Consider the following 15,214-nt stretch of genomic DNA (forward strand, 5'->3'; position numbering starts at 1 on the left):
GCTCGGATCCGCTCTGCTCCCCACCCGCTTCCCTCCAGCGCTGCTTCCCTGCCTGCCCGAGCCTGACTGCACCCGCTTCTCTCCCTGGGCTGGGAACCTTTCTGCACTTTCCTTTGGCAGCCTTTCCTTTTCCTCATCTCTCCCTCTTCTCCTCCCCCCCTCGCTTTTACCGTTCCTTATTGGTACCAATAAAGTCAGTTGTGTGTGTGAGACCCAACATTTGGAGGTTTGGGCCTTAATCTCGCCCTGGAAGGAATCATCTAAAAGAAGCAGGTTGCAGCCCCTGTCCGGTCTGTAACAGGGTCCCAGGGTCAGGGGAAGGGGGGGGAGGGCACTGGGAGAGGTGGGATGGAGATTCAGGGGGTCCCTGTGCCCAGGAAAAGGGGGGTCCAGGGGTGGCTGATGTTGAGGAAAATGGGGTCTGGAAAAGGCAGGAATGGGGGTCCAAGGGGTCTCAGGGTCAAGGAAAAGGGAGGATGAGGGGGCTGAGAGAGGCAGGATTGGCAGGAAAAGGGGCACAGGAGGGTATTTGTTGAGCATAAGGGGGTTCAGAGGGGTCCTGCTGCAGGGGTTGGGGGTCCAGGGGGGTTCCTGTGCCCAAGAATGGGGGTTCCGGGGGGTCCCAGGACTCAGGAATGGGGCTCCAGAGGCGTTCCTGTGCCCGGGAATGGAGGTTGAGGGAGGTTCCCATGCCCGGGAACGGGTGTTCAAGGGGGTCTCGGTGCCCAGGAATGGAAATGAGGCGGTCCCGGTGCCGCATAGGGAGGTTTAAGGGGGTCCCGGTGCAGAGGGAGAGGGTGCAGGGGGGTCCCGGTCCCCGGAAATGGAAGTTCAGGGGGGTCCCGGTACCCAGGAGTGGGTGTTCAGGGGGGTCTCCTTCCGAGAATGGGGGCTCAGGGGGCTCCCGTGCTCAGCAATCGGGATTCAGGGGGTCCCGGTGCGGAGGGAGAGGGTGCAGGGGGGTCCCGGTGCCCGGAAATGGAGGTTCAGGGAAGTGCCGGTGCCCGGGAATAAAGGCTGAGGAGTTGCCCGTTCCGGGGGTCCCACTTACCCTCGGGCTGCCCCCCCGAGACCGCCAAGACCCCCAGGAGCGCCAGGAGCGCCCCCAGCCCCAGCGCTGGAGCCATCGCGCTGCTCCGCTGGCCCCGCTGGGCGCAGTTCGGGAGACGCGGAAGCGAAAGTGGCCGAGGGAGCGCGGGGGGCGGGCCCGGGGGAATTGCCGGGAATGCCCCGGGATCCCCTTCGGGACCCCTCCCGGCACCGCCCCGGGTCCCCCCGCCACCCCCGGGCCCCCCGGACGGGCCCGAGCGGCGGGACCCCCGGGCCGGGCCGAGCTGAACTCGCGGGCCCTGCGCTTAAACTCGGCCTTAAAGGCGCCGCTTTGGGGCCAAAGCGGGGGAAGCGCCGCGATCAGCGGATGCCGCGGGGGCGGGGGGCGATCTCCCTGGGCCAGTGCCCGCCCTGGGCAGCCCCCACCGCCCCCCGCAGGGGTCCCGGGGTCAAGGCAAAGGGGGGCTCCCAAAGCCCCTGCCAGGGGGCAGCGGGAGCTGGGGCAGGAGCTCCGTGGGGAGAGAAAAGGGGGGGACAGCGGGATGGGGGTCCCGGGGGGGGCACACACGCTCCGGGGGGGACACACGACCCCCGGGGACCCCCCTCAGCTCCTCCCGCGGGCGGAGGCCGAGCCCCAGCCCAGGGAGACGAAGCCAAAGACGGAGCCCCGACCCCCGTCAGCATCTTGGGGGGGCGGGGGGGGCAGGACCCGGGAAACGGCGGCGGCTGCTGGGAAGGGACCGGGATGGGCTGTGATGGACTGGGATGGACTGGGACATTGGGATACACCGGGGCCAGGACTGGGACCCCTCGGGACCAGAGCTGGGGCAACAGGGATCATACTGGGAGCAACTGGAACTGTCAGCGAACGGGAATAAAACTCTGTCACTGGAATGTCAGGATTAGAAAGCGGTTTTATTTTTTTCGGCACTGGGTGCGGGGGTGGGGGGTGGGGGGGGGCTCCTCCCATCACCCCCACACTGGGCTGTCTCACACCCTGGTTTCTGTGGATGTAACTAATACATGTGCATTACATTTCCCCAAACTCATGCATATATACTAAATACTCCCACAGATTCTCTTACACATTTGAATCAGTTTTCAGAACTCATTTACATCAGAGTAGGGGTCTCTTGAGGGTCTCTGGTGGCCCTTTGGGGAACATCCCTTCTTTGGTCACGGGCCTGAAAAAACAGTTTCTTCTTCTGGAATGCTTCCCAGCTCTGGGGGCTGGCCAAGATACTCCTTCTTATCAGTGCTGCTCAGGCACTGTAGGGACTAATTTGGACCTTTTGGGAACAAGTTAGAGTCTTACATGAAGTACAAAAGGACGATAATTCCTGAGGATCTGGGCAGTTGTTGGGAAAGATCATCCTCATTTCCAGACCCCTCTCCATGGGTGAAACGAATTCCAGTGACTGTGAGGACAGTGATTATTGTCTTTCCTGCATTTCTGTGAACTGTTGTACCGATGTTTGTAACCCAAAGTGTTATAAAGCTCATCAGTGAGACTTGCTGAAAATTTCAACAAGTCTCAGAGGGGGGAAATGTTGGGAAAATCTTTAATTTCAACAAATAGAGTTTAAGTCTTGTGAATTCCTTCAGCTGTACCAGGCAGGGCTGAGTCCTGGATCCACCCACGGCTGCGTTCAGGTGGATATCTTAGTCCTGAGACTAAACCACGTGGGCCTGAGCAGCACTGATAAGAAGGAGCATCTTGGCCAGCCCCCAGGGCTGGGAAGCATTCCAGAAGAAGAAACTGTTTTTGCAGGCCTGTGACCAAAGCAGGACAGGTTGAAGGAGGGATGTTCCCCAAAGGCAGCGGAGCAGCGCGATGGCTCCAGCGCTGGGGCTGGGGGGGCTCCTGGGGCTCCTGGGGGACCAGGGGGGCAATGAAGGGTCAGTGGGACCCCCTGGAACCGGCACCTCCTGAACCCCCATTTCTGGGCACCAGGACCCCTCTGAACTGCCATTCTCTGGAAGAGGACTCTCCTGCACCCCTTCCCTGGCACAAAGACCTCCCTGCACCCCCTTATCCATCCCCGGGACCCCCCTGAACACCCTTTCCCTGGGCACCAGAACCCCCCTGAGCCCCCATTCTCAAACTGGTACTGCCCTGAACCCCCATTCCTGGGCATGAGGAACCCCCTGCACCTTCTCCCCCAGTATTGGGACTCACCTAAACCCCTTATCTGGTACTGGCACCCCCAGAAGCCCCATTCCCGGGAATGGGAGACCCTCTGAATCCCCATTCCTGGGAAGGGGACTCCTCTGCAGCCCTTCTCTGGCATGGGGACCTACCTACACTCCCTTATCCAGCCTCTGGAACCCCCATTCCTGGGCACAGGGACCCCCTGAAAGACCATTCCTGGGAAGGGGATCCCCCTGAACTCCCATTCCCGAACATGGAAACTGCCCTGAACTCCCATTTCTGGGCACTGGGACCCCCCTGAACTCCCATTTCTGGGCACTGGGACCCCCCTGAACTCCCATTTCTGGGCACTGGGACCCCCCTGAACCTCCATTTGCAGGCCCAGGGACCCCCCAAACCCCCGTTTCTGGTACCAGGGCCCCCTGAATCCCTATTCCTGGGCACCAGGACCCCCCTGACCCACCTCACCCAGCACTGGGACCACCTGAACCCCCATTCCCAGACACAAGGACCCCTCTGCACCCCATTCCCGGCCCCAGGATGAGAAGGGAAAATGTCCAGTCGCTATTGGGAAAATGCTGCCCTGCTGTTGACAAGGGAGACTGTTCAGCTGCGGGTGCTGGGGAGGGTGTGGAGGTGCCTGCAATCGGCACAGGTCAATCAGTGCCATTGGAAGGGGCGGGGCTGTTGCTCAGAGAACAGCCGGGTTGCCGGTGAGCAGCCAATGGGGAGCTGCCCAGAGGCAGCCAATGGGAAAGCTGCGCGGGGGCGCGAAGGGGCAGCCAATGGGAGGGTGCGATGGAGCAAATGTAGCCAATGAGCAGCCAGTGGGACACCGAGCGGACGGACGGGCAGCCAATGAGGAGCCGTCGCCAGGGGAAGGCGCTGAGCGACTGCGCACACTCCGAGAGAGGAAGACGTTGAGCCTTCACCCCCCGCGACCACCGAGACGAGCAGCAGAGAGAAGTGCGCAGGGCCAGGGGCGTGTCCTGAGATTTACAGAGAGCACCGCCCACTGCCGGTGGGTCATGAATATGTAACACACGTGACGTCTTGATCAGGACGGGATCTACATCTGATACCGCACTGATGGAAGCCCTTTCAACCTAAGGCGACTGAAGGCCCACACCAAGACCTTAAACCATCTTGTCCAGGAGCTGCTTTATGCTGATGACGCCGCCCTCGTCGCTCACACAGAAGCAGCTCTGCAGCGTTTAACATCCTGCTTTGCTGAGGCTGCTGAGCTCTTTGGGCTGGAAGTCAGCTTAAAGAAAACAGAAGTTCTCCATCAACCTGCACCTCAGGAAGTCTTCCATCATCCCCACATCACCATTGGCCAATCAGAGCTCAAATCAGTCCAGCAGTTTAATTACCTAGGGAGTCTCATCTCCTCGGATGGTGAGACTGACGGAGAGATGGACAACAGGTTAGCAAAGGTATAGAGAGCTTTTGGAAAACTCCATAAAAGAGTTTGGCGAAATAAACACTTGAAGAAAAGCACCAAGATCAGTGTTTACAGAGCCATAGTGCTGTCTACTCTTTTATATGGATCCGAATCATGGGTCATCTACAGCCACCACCTGCGACTCCTGGAACGCTTCCATCAACGCTGCCTCCGTACAATCCTAAACATCCACTGGTCAGATGATGTGACCAATCCATCTGTTCTAGAACAGGCAGCAGCCACAAGTATTGAGGCCATGTTGCTGAGAACACAGCTGTGCTGGGCAGGGCACGTCTCCAGGATGAAGGACCAACCACCCCCTCCCTAAGATCGTGCTCTGTGGTGAACTTGCCACCGACTGCCGCAAGAGAGGAGCCCCGAAGAGGAGATACAAGGACTGCCTGAAACAACATCTCACCCTTGACCACATTGATCTTCATCACTGGTGTACTCTGGCCTCCAGTCGGGAGGTCTGGAGACACCCCATCTCTAACGCTGCTGCTTCCTTTGAGAACGCAGCAGGATCACCATCGAGGAGAAAAGACAACGCAGAAAGAACCGTGTCCTGTCGATCCCATCCAAGGAGTCTTTCTGCTCTGCCTTTTGCAACTGGACGTGTTGTAGTGGTTTGGACCTTGTTTTCCCCCAGAGGGCTGAGAAAAGTGGTAGACCCCAAGGGGTGGAAACTCCTGGAAGTTTTGAAGTTCTGCCCAATGGGCGCTCCTGCAAAAATGTAAACATACCACAAACTCACCGGAAGAGATGAGTTGTATTTTGGTTGTTATTGGAGAGGTGGCCATGTTGTAGAGCCACGAGGAAGGGGCTCTAAGCCCCTTGGGGCCTCTGGCCCCCTCCCAGCCCTTGGCTGGGGGGCTGCAGGGACCTGGAACAGCATAAAGCTGGGCTAGGTGCCTGTAGTTATGCTGGGAGATGTTTTCTCCATGGACGCAGAGCAGCAGCCGACACTGACCAGAGAAACGGTGGCAGAGAGCCAGAGATAAGGACCTGAACCAGCAGAAACAACATGCAGCACTGCAGAGAAGACTCCTGGAAAGGGAGCAGAAAGAGAACCAGCAGCTGAGACACAGAGTTTGGGGTAAGACTGATACCAGATTCCCCAAAACTCCCTTGGAGACCCTCTTGGAGAAGAGGGACATGGACTCCTATTTAGGAGAAGAGTTTTAGGTATGCAGCACCAGAGAGAGAGGTGAGCTGAGAAGCTCAGGGCGTCCCGGAGCTGGACTGGGATGGTCAGATGGAATGCAGGGGGGGAGTTGACCTTGGCTCCCCCCCCTCGCACTGCTGCCACGGTGGCAGCCTGAGAGACAGGGCACAGAGGCCCTGCAAGCAAGGAGCTGAGTCTCCTGGGATACCAGACCGCCACAAAGATCCCCCTGTGTCTTCGTGATATGACGTGGTGATACGACCTTGTCTGGGGTTACGAAGCCCACAGAAGACCCCTCGGTTGTGAGGCGATGGGGCCGAGAGAGAGACTTGGATATCTCCCTCATTGAGTGCTGGCAGAAAGCCAGCAATCAGCTGCTGCATGTGGAGAAGACAGACAGAACCTGCTGCCTCAGAAGATGCTGCTGCTTAAGGACTGGAAGGGATCTGTCCTTCTTTCCCTCCTGGACTTTTATTTGGAGGGGAGAAGAGATCTGGTCCATTGTAAATACTATATGTCATGGTAGAGATGGTTGTGATCATGTGTATAATGTGATGTTATATTTATTTGTACAGTCATTGTAATATATTCCCTTTCCCCCACTTTGAGTCTGGTGTGTTTTGTCTGGAAAAGCCCATCTCACATTGGGTTGAGATGTGGGAGGGGGATGGAGCTAGGGAATTGGATTTTTTGGGGCTACCTCAAACCATGACACATAGTTACAATTAAAGCTTCATTTTTTTTAACATCATGGTATGATCACTATAGCCCAGAATACCATGATTTGAGTAGCACAAGATTTCTATAAGCAGCACCAGCATAGCAAGATTTTGTAAGCCCTTTAGCACCGAATTGTACAGCACAGCTCAGCTTAGGATGCCTGATCACCTGGACCTGATCACTCTGCAGGCCAGGGCACATGCTAATCCTTGGTTTGTCATGTCAATATAACAATCTTAATCTAGACTTGAAACACGTTAACAGAACAGGAGTGGCCCTTTCAGGGGAGAAGAGTCTGTTTGGTATTAAGATGGGGCTCTGTGTGCTGCTGTGCTGCCCTGTGCTGCTGTGAGGCCATCCCAGCCTGGCAGGCAGGTGCCTGTGACCTGCAAGGCCTGTGAGGAGCAAAGGAGTCGGCCTGGGGCCTGGAAATGGGAAGGCTGATAGGGAGGGGGAGAAGGGGTCTTCCTGGCGCACTGGACCTTCAGGGACTGACGATGAGGGCAAAGGGGACTCATGTAGGACCAGCTGGGTCACAGAGCACAGCTGTTTATGTCCTAAAATGCCCCCATATGAGCAGGAGGCAGGAGCAGAGGCACTGTTCACGAGTGCCATTGTTGATTGTCTTCATCAGAGAGCTCCTGAAGTGCTGCTGGGGGGACGGTAATACAGGACCTGGACATCAGGTTAGGGCAGGGGCATAAAAAGGTCACCTGAGAGGTGTAATGCAGGAGTAAATGCAGATCCTTTGTCTGGGTAAGGGATACAAGGAGCCTCCCCAAGGATGACAGGGATAAAACCAGCTGCTGCAAGACGTGATGAAAAAAGCCATCCAAGCAAAGTCATGCCCGAGCTGGATGCCCCAAGTCTAAAAGAAGAAACACCTCGGAGTGGAGCAGGAGCCATATGAACTGTGCTGAGCTGGGCAGGAGTGAAACCACCTGTCCTGAGAAGAACTGAGTAAAACTTGATGCCCCATTCCAGGCAGGGGCCAAACCAGCCAGGTCAAGTGTTGTTAAATAACAACCAGCTGCATCCTTGGCGCATGAGAAACACTATCTGCCTGCTGAGCAGAGGTTACACCAGGTGTCCAGAGGACTGCCTGTTGCTAAACACCTCTGAAACTGTCGGGATAAATAGGACCCTCTAACAAATTGGCTTTTTAGTGTTAGAAAGCAAGGGATTACTTTTATTTGCAGCCCTGCGTGTGCACGTGGCTGACAAAAATCCTGCCTCCGTACTGACAGCAAGACATCGCTTTTCACCTATTTATACAGATTTGGCAAACAAAGAAATTAATGTTCATTGCTTCCAAATTACATCACTCACTCCCTTTCATTAATTAGTATTCTATGTGGGATTGGTTATTAATTTCTCACTTTCTACTGTAATAACTTCATATCTTTAATCTTTTTTGTATATTTTCCCTCCCCTAGGGATTTTCTGACACAAATGCTGAGCCTTTGTTAGTCTTCTTCTTTAGCTGCTGGTTTCTGCAGAAGGTCCTTGTAGTCCATAAATCTTGTGTTCCAGATCTCCTCCTTCAACAGGACATCTTTCTCTGACAGGCTTTCTCCACTGAAGCGTAACAGGGTTAACTTCAACAAAACTTACAGTTTTAGTACTTTTCCCAGGCTGTGTTCTCCCAAAGGAGCTTATGACAGTTTTTACTCCATGCTGGCTAAAGTTGATTTAAGGCTGAACGCACCGCCTATGATGTGTGTTAAAAACAACTAATCAAAAAGTTAATTAGGAACACTAAAAAAATTAGAAAAGTTTTATGATTTCCAACAAGCCCAAAACAACATAGGCCAAGTGCAGCAGGGACAAAACTGTCTCTATCCATTGATGCCAGGAAAAGGCAACAGTAGTAAAACTCAACAGCCACAGGTGCTATTAAGCCGGTATTTGTTTATTTCGGCGCCGGACGTGCAGGGGATAGCTCCGCCTAACACGCGCGTGCCCTCACCATCCAGAGTGGGAGTCTGGCTAAAGCTGCGGCTGATCAAAACCTAACCAACCCTAGCGGCAGGAGTAAATGTGAAGCTGCTAAAAAGCCATCCCGGAACGTTTTCAGAGCTTGAGGACAAGACAGCAGCTGGGCGGGGGCCAGCAGCCAGCCAAGGTCCTCCCAGCGCAGCCTCTGAAGGGTTCCTTTGGCAGTCCCAGTTCAGGGTCAGCCCATGGTTGTACCCTGGGGGCAGATGAAATTAATTGGAAATGAACCCATAAGAGTCCAGGTGCTTTGCTAAGAGTCTCCCTGATAGAAGTGGCAGTGAAACCCTCAGCGTCTTGGGGGCCAGAAAAGCTGTGACCTGGCTCAGTTACAGCCCTGAGCAGGCTTTTACTCCTCAGGCCGTGTGGCTCAGGGAAGGTGTGGGAGCTCTGTCAGAGGATGACGAGCCCTTTGCCACCAGCACGGGGGGAGGTCCAGTGGCTTCCACCTGGCGGACGTGCCATGTGGGTTCCTGTGCCCAAGAACCATGTGGTTCCATGGGGTTCCATGGGGTTCCATGTGACCCCATGTCACAAAGGGGCAGAGATGTGGCACCCATCCGGTATCCTGAGGAGCGCGCCAACGAAAATCAGTTGGACAGAGTTGGCCTTCGGGATAACTCAGCTCCTTCCTTTGCTACTTGTGTGCCTGCCTTTTTTGGATGGTTTATTGTTTACTGACCATTTCTCCTCAACTTTCCTCCTCTTTCAAAGGTAATGCTTTGACGTTTGGCCCAGATCATAGAGCAGGGTATCTGGGATAAAAGTATAGGCTGATTTATACCTTCCTAGCTGTAGGCTGAGCTGTTACAACTTTTAGAGGCTGGCCAGGTATGACCTAGGCTAGAATTCCAGTTTGCTGATTCTTGGTTTTTTTTCCATAGCCTAGGATAGGTAAGCAGGGAGGTGACTGTAGTCTGAGGGGATGGGCTCAGCCCACCTTGATTGCTGTGGGAGGGAGGGAGGCAGAAAAAGGAGAGCAGCAAAGGCAGCAGTTAAAGTAGTGGCTGAAAGACGGTCACTCCTAGGAGGTGGGAAAGCCAGAGGGCTCTGTTGCTGAAGCAGTGTCAGGAGAGCAGCAGGGCCTCTTCAGAGAAGGTAACGTCCATTGGAGCATTTCAAAAGGGCCTTTGAACCCGCTGTGAGTTGGTGCCCCGCGCCTGATCATAAGGGCGTGAGCTGCAGCTCAGCAGCAGTTACGAGCACCACTGAAAGACTTGGTGGGGGATGCCGTTCTGCCTTTATTTAGAGTTTTGATACTTTCGGTGAGCTACAGTAATTTCTTTGCAACTAGGTGACGGGATTGGTGCTGTTCTCTTTCTGGAGACAAAGACATCCTTGGTCATCTAAAGCATTACACTCTCTTCCTGAGAGAGGCAATGGCCACAGCAGGGAACGACTCCTGTGAGTAATAGCTTCACCAGCAGGTTTGGACTTTGTGAACTGCCACAGACAACTGACATGGCTGGGGGTCAAATCCCAGAATGATGTGCTCACAACCTAGAGTGATCTCTGGGATGTTTCCTGAGAGCAGTCAAACTGACCCCCGTGTTTACAATTCGACCCAGGAAAACACCTTTTGTCGCTCCTCTGACACTAGGTACAAGACTTTGAAAGCTGCCATTGCTCGTAGAGAGGTCTGCCATCCTTTGGGTTACCTTCCGTGCTCAGTATTTCCTTGTTTTCAACAAGTTACAATCAGGAAAAGGGATGGCTTCACTGATAACCCAGTCTAGAACTCTACTGAGAAAGGAAGGTAGCCTGCGGCCCAGAAACCAGATTGTGGGTTTGTTGGACTCTCAGCAACGTAAACAGGGGAATGGATTTTTCCAAAACAGTAAATTTAAATGGCACTGTTTAAGCTTCCCCTGATGTTGTTGGGTTGGCAGTTGAAGCAGATGGTCCTGAGTGCTCCTGTAGAGACCTCACTGTTTAAATATGCCTTTGTGCCTCATTTCATCTCTTTTCAAATGGAATTTCCCTGCAGTCATTGCCGAGGGAATGACTCCGCCACAAAGGATCCTCTTTCCCCCAGAGAAGATTTGCATGGTCTGGCAGCAAAGACAGAGTGCTGGAGCAGGACTCCTCAATGTGGGCAACACATGCTTCCTTAATGCTGTCCTGCAATGCCTGACATACACCCCGCCGCTGGCCAACTATCTGCTCTCCCGGGAGCACAGCCAGGCCTGTGAGTACTCTTAGGGACATCTCCCTGTGAATCTGTTTATCAAATCCCAAGGATTCCCAGAACCTGAAATTTGATTTAGGAGAAAAGCAGCCCTTTGTCAGCCCCAGAACTTGTGTTCTTTGTACACTCAGGAGCCACCTGTCCTGTCCAGCTGTCTTATTCTTCATGAAGGCACATCTTTCTAGCTCTTGGTCTCTATTCCTGCAAGTTAAAACCTCAGTTTAGCATTCCTCTGAAGAACATTTTCTATGCACTAAAACGTCCCGTGCTTGTTGAAACACTGGGAGGAGTGGCATATTGCACTGGAGTGGGAGTGGAAGAAGAGGAGTATTCCACCACTAGGGATATTTTGCTAACCAGAGGACCTTCTCTCCCTCCCTCCTCAGGTCACCAACAAGGCTTCTGCATGATGTGCATCATGGAAGCGCATGTTAACAAGGTCCTGCGTTCAGTCAGTGCCATCCTGCCTTGGGCTGTTCTCAGGGCTTTCAGATGTATGTGATTTCAGGTTCTTTGACAGGTTTTCTTCCCTTCCTGTAGGAGACAACTACTAACTTCCTGTTTCTTAGTCATAGGAGAACATTTTCAGCTTGGCAGGGAGGAAGATGCCCATGACTTCTTATGCTGTACTGTCAATGCCATGCAGAGAGCTTGTCTGAGTGCAAGCAACGAGTAAGCACAAGCAAGTTACCTTTACAAAGTTCTGAGCCCTTTGGACTCCTTGATGTGGCCTCATCAAGGAAAACCTACAGCCGGGGCTTGGAGGAAGTAATGCTCTGTCTTACGACTTGTTTCCAGCTTGGACATATCATCTCAATCTACTACCATTGTCCATCAAATATTTGGAGGCTTTCTGAGATCCAGAGGTATGTTTCTACAACAGCTGCTCTCCTTGGCACTGCCTGTGCCCTTCTGTCTGCCTGTGCCCAACAGCTGGCCCTGGGACTAGCAGGACAGGTACAATGAGCACAAAGCAGTACCATCGTTCAGCTCACCATTGCTCGGCATTTTGATTTTTCCTTCCAGTCATCTGCTTCAGCTGCAAAGCCATTTCTGATTCCTATGAGGCCTTCCTGGATGTCCCCTTGGATATCAAAGTAAGAGGTTTTGCAGTTGTGCTTCAAGACATGGCAAGGCTTTTCAGAGTCAACACATTTGTCCTGAAAGCATATACTGTGAACACAAGAGGTCTTGGTCGTGGATGGGAAGGGGAAGGGATGTTGTCCTCCTGCAGAGGCCATGGCACTGGTCTCTCTGTAGGTGCTGGCTTGAAGCTGGACAAGCACCCATTATGCGCTCTGCACCCTTGACATAGCCTCCTCCTTCTTTCCTTTGCCCTCCTTCAACACCTGTCTGGCTTCCAGGCTGATGGGTTGGATTGTTTTCACTACTGATGACCCTACATAACATCAGTAGCTCAATGGCAGGTGATACAGAGAGGGAGCTCTTGATTGCCCCTGAGAACCTCTGGGACAGGGGAAATGTTCAGCACCACACTCTCTTTCTGGTTCCTTCTGGATACAGCTTGCAGATTCATGGCGGGTCTCCTCAGCATCAGCTACAGGGGTTTTCTTGTCAGCTTCTGGAAAATGTTTGGGCCAGGGCATTTGCTGTAGCTCAGTGCACCGATTTCTCAATTCTCCAGGCAGCCTCATCCCTCACTGCAGCTCTGGAGGACTTTGTAACACCGGAGCACCTGGATGGGGAAAACTGCTTTAAATGTAGCAAGTAAGATGATTACTAACAACATATTAACACGAGACTCTGTGTGAGGGGGCTACAAGTCACTGAGCAGAAGTCATCTTCTCGTGGAAGTTTACTGCACACTGATGAGACACAGTTTTGTTTGTCTGGTTTTTTGGGGGGGGGGGGTTGGGGTTTTTTCTTTGTTTGTTTGTTTGTTTGTTTCTTTTAAATATGGCACCGAATTGCCTTAAAATAGCATAAGGATGCAGGAGACAAGAAAGGTTGTCTGACTGCCTTGGTGGAAGATAGGGTGCATTTCAGCGCTGTGCTCTGTGCTTGGTTCCAAGGTGTGAGAAGAATGTTGCCGCCACTAAGAGGTTCACTGTCCACTGTGCACCCAAGGTTCTCACTGTGTGTCTGAAGAGGTTTGACTGCTTCACTGGTGGCAAGATCAGCAAGGTGTGTACACTATTGGTGTGCAGCTTTCTCTTCAAGAAGCAGATTTCCTAAAGCAGTATGCTTGTCACAAGCTGCTTGTGTTGGGTTTTTTGGGGTCCCTTCTGGGGAGTGGAAAGTTCCTGTGGGAAGACAGGCAAGCACTGTGCTCTGATAGGGCTGCTTTGACTGAGAAGGGTTTCCTGCCACCCAAACGATGTTATGTTGCTTTATGGAAAACCAAGTGCTCATGAGCCCCAGAGATGTATTGATACCCCTGGACCGGCCCCTGCACTTGGTAGGCTATTTCATGTCACAGACCAGGGTCATTTCTGAGCCCTCTTGGTCTCTCCATAGGTTGTAGAGTATCCGGAGTACTTGGATCTTCGCCCATACATGTCTCAGGCAGATGGAGAAGCACTCCTCTACTCCTTATATGCTGTCCTGGTGCACAGTGGTGTCAGCTGTCATGGAGGACACTATTTCTGCTACACAAAGGTAAAAGAGCAACTTCCTTCCCAATGGGGAAAACTGTGTGCTGGGGAAGATAAACTTTCCTGTCAGTGTTACTGACAGCCAAAGTTTTGGGGCAGAAGGCCTCCTTAGTGGCTGGACTGCATTTGTTTTGACATGCTCTCGGTTTGGCAGTTTCCTACCTGTGTTTTTGGAGAGAAACCGTGGAGAGATCCTTGCCTTTTTTTTACAGGCCAGCAATGGATTGTGGTACCGGATGGACGATGAATCTGTGCAGCTGCATTCCATTGACACAGTTCTCAGGCAGCAAGCCTACCTGCTGTTCTATGCCAGGTAATAACCAGGATTCAAATATGTTCAGAATACATTTCCTTTGCCTCATTTGCAGTTGTGCTTCTCACCTTCCTGAGGGTTTTTCTCATCAAATGAAGTTACTACCTGCATCATTCAGTGCTGTCAAATCTGAACTACTCCGTGTCTGTCCTTTACTGGGCTTCAGGCTGCGGCCCGGATGGAATCTGCTACTTGCCTGGTCTCTGATGTTGACTCTTGTAGATAAGAGGACTTAAAGAGGACCTCCAGGAAAGATGGGGAGGCACTATTTGTCAGGGAATGTAGTGACAGGATGAAGGCTATCAGTTTTCAGCTAACAGAGGGCAGGTTTACATTAGATATTGGGAAGGAATTCTTTGCTGTAAGGGTGCTGAGACACTGGCACAGGTTGCCACAGCATCTGTGGGGGCCCCATCCCTGGAAGTGTTCAAGGCCAGGTTGGACAGGGCTTGGAGAAACCTTGGAATAGCGGAGGGTGTTCCTGCCCACCACAGCGGGGTGGAACAAGATAAAGTTAAAGGTCCCTTGCAACCCAAACAAGTCTGTGAATTTAGGAAATGGAGGCTGTGGGAGGTATAGAGATGAGGTTTTTGTTGGGACAGAGGCAAACTTGGTGGGAAGACCCTAGCTGAGTTTCCCATTAGTGTCCTTGGTTAAGTCTTCTCTCTGTCATGGAAGCCTCTCTGAGAAAATGACTGAACCCCAGAGGAGGTTGCAACAACAGCTCTAAACTGAGATCACTCTTTTGTTTTTCTCCAGATACTCTGATCTGAGAATTGGAGAAAGGCCTTCTTCCTCACTGGCACCATCACATGCCCCTTCCTTCCTCAGTCAGTGTGTGGCCAGCAGCAAGCAGGCGGGCTCTGTTGGACCACAGGCTCTGACTGGTAGGACTAAGGTAACTTTGGGGTCATGGGTCAGGGCATCAGAGGAATAGTGGATTTCTTTCTGGGATCTCAGCATTTCTCTTTTGCCCCTCACACACCGCACCTTTCTTCACAGCCACAACGCTGCTCTCTCTCAAAGCATCCCACCTGGATCCATCCCTTTTGTGCGCCTCTGGCCTTTTGGTCTTAGTAGCCCTCCAAAAGAGCCTTTTGGAGGCCCCAAACTGTCCTGTCCCAGAACTTGTAGGGGTTCCCCACTGCTCTGATCCTTTCAGGAGAAAAGGGCAGGAACTCTCCACAGCTCTCTTTGCAGGGCATGAAGGACACTGGCAGGGAGCGGTCCCGCAGCAGATTCCCTCTGTGGGGCAGGGATCTCCGCAGCTGGTCTGGGGACACCACAGACTATGAGGACGCTTCAGAGAGAAGAACTGGTCCTCCAAGTCGTGACCGTGGTCCTAGGGATAGCACAGCTGCAAGGCCTTCCAAGAGGATCTGCCGGTGGGCTCCCGCTCCCAGGGCTGCTCAGGAGCAAACCTTGCTGAGGCAGAGGGAGCCAAGCAGATCTGTGCGGGGAACTTACAACCTTGGCAGCCGGTTTGTGCAGTACACAGACTGTGACCGCTCACTGCGGAAGAGAAAGAGGGAGAGAACAAGTCCTCCACGTTGTGACCAAGTCTTAGTGAAT

General features: G+C 53.0%; 1 protein-coding gene across 1 annotated transcript; it reads left to right on the forward strand.

Annotated features, from left to right (window-relative positions):
* The first annotated feature begins 10,330 nt into the window (after positions 1-10,330).
* Positions 10,331-13,662, forward strand: LOC135404441 (ubiquitin carboxyl-terminal hydrolase 42-like). The gene is made up of 9 exons (XM_064639193.1): positions 10,331-10,714; positions 11,101-11,208; positions 11,284-11,386; positions 11,513-11,580; positions 11,741-11,811; positions 12,360-12,442; positions 12,748-12,859; positions 13,193-13,333; positions 13,542-13,662. Exons 1-9 carry the CDS (start codon positions 10,465-10,467, stop codon positions 13,644-13,646), a joined length of 1,041 nt encoding a protein of 346 aa, XP_064495263.1. The 5' UTR covers positions 10,331-10,464; the 3' UTR covers positions 13,647-13,662.
* Positions 13,663-15,214: the final 1,552 nt, after the last annotated feature.

This window comes from Pseudopipra pipra, chromosome W (genome assembly GCF_036250125.1).
Source record: "Pseudopipra pipra isolate bDixPip1 chromosome W, bDixPip1.hap1, whole genome shotgun sequence".
NCBI lineage: Eukaryota > Metazoa > Chordata > Aves > Passeriformes > Pipridae > Pseudopipra > Pseudopipra pipra.

What these genes read in the sequence shown, in the direction of transcription:
- LOC135404441 (XM_064639193.1), top strand. Translation starts at nt 10,465, where the DNA reads ATGCCTTTGTGCCTCATTTCATCTCTTTTCAAATGGAATTTCCCTGCA. An exon ending in AGGCTTTCTGAGATCCAGAG is followed by an intron (nt 11,581 to 11,740) that starts GTATGTTTCTAC and finishes TTTTCCTTCCAG; the next exon opens with TCATCTGCTTCAGCTGCAAA. An exon ending in AACTGCTTTAAATGTAGCAA is followed by an intron (nt 12,443 to 12,747) that starts GTAAGATGATTA and finishes CTTGGTTCCAAG; the next exon opens with GTGTGAGAAGAATGTTGCCG.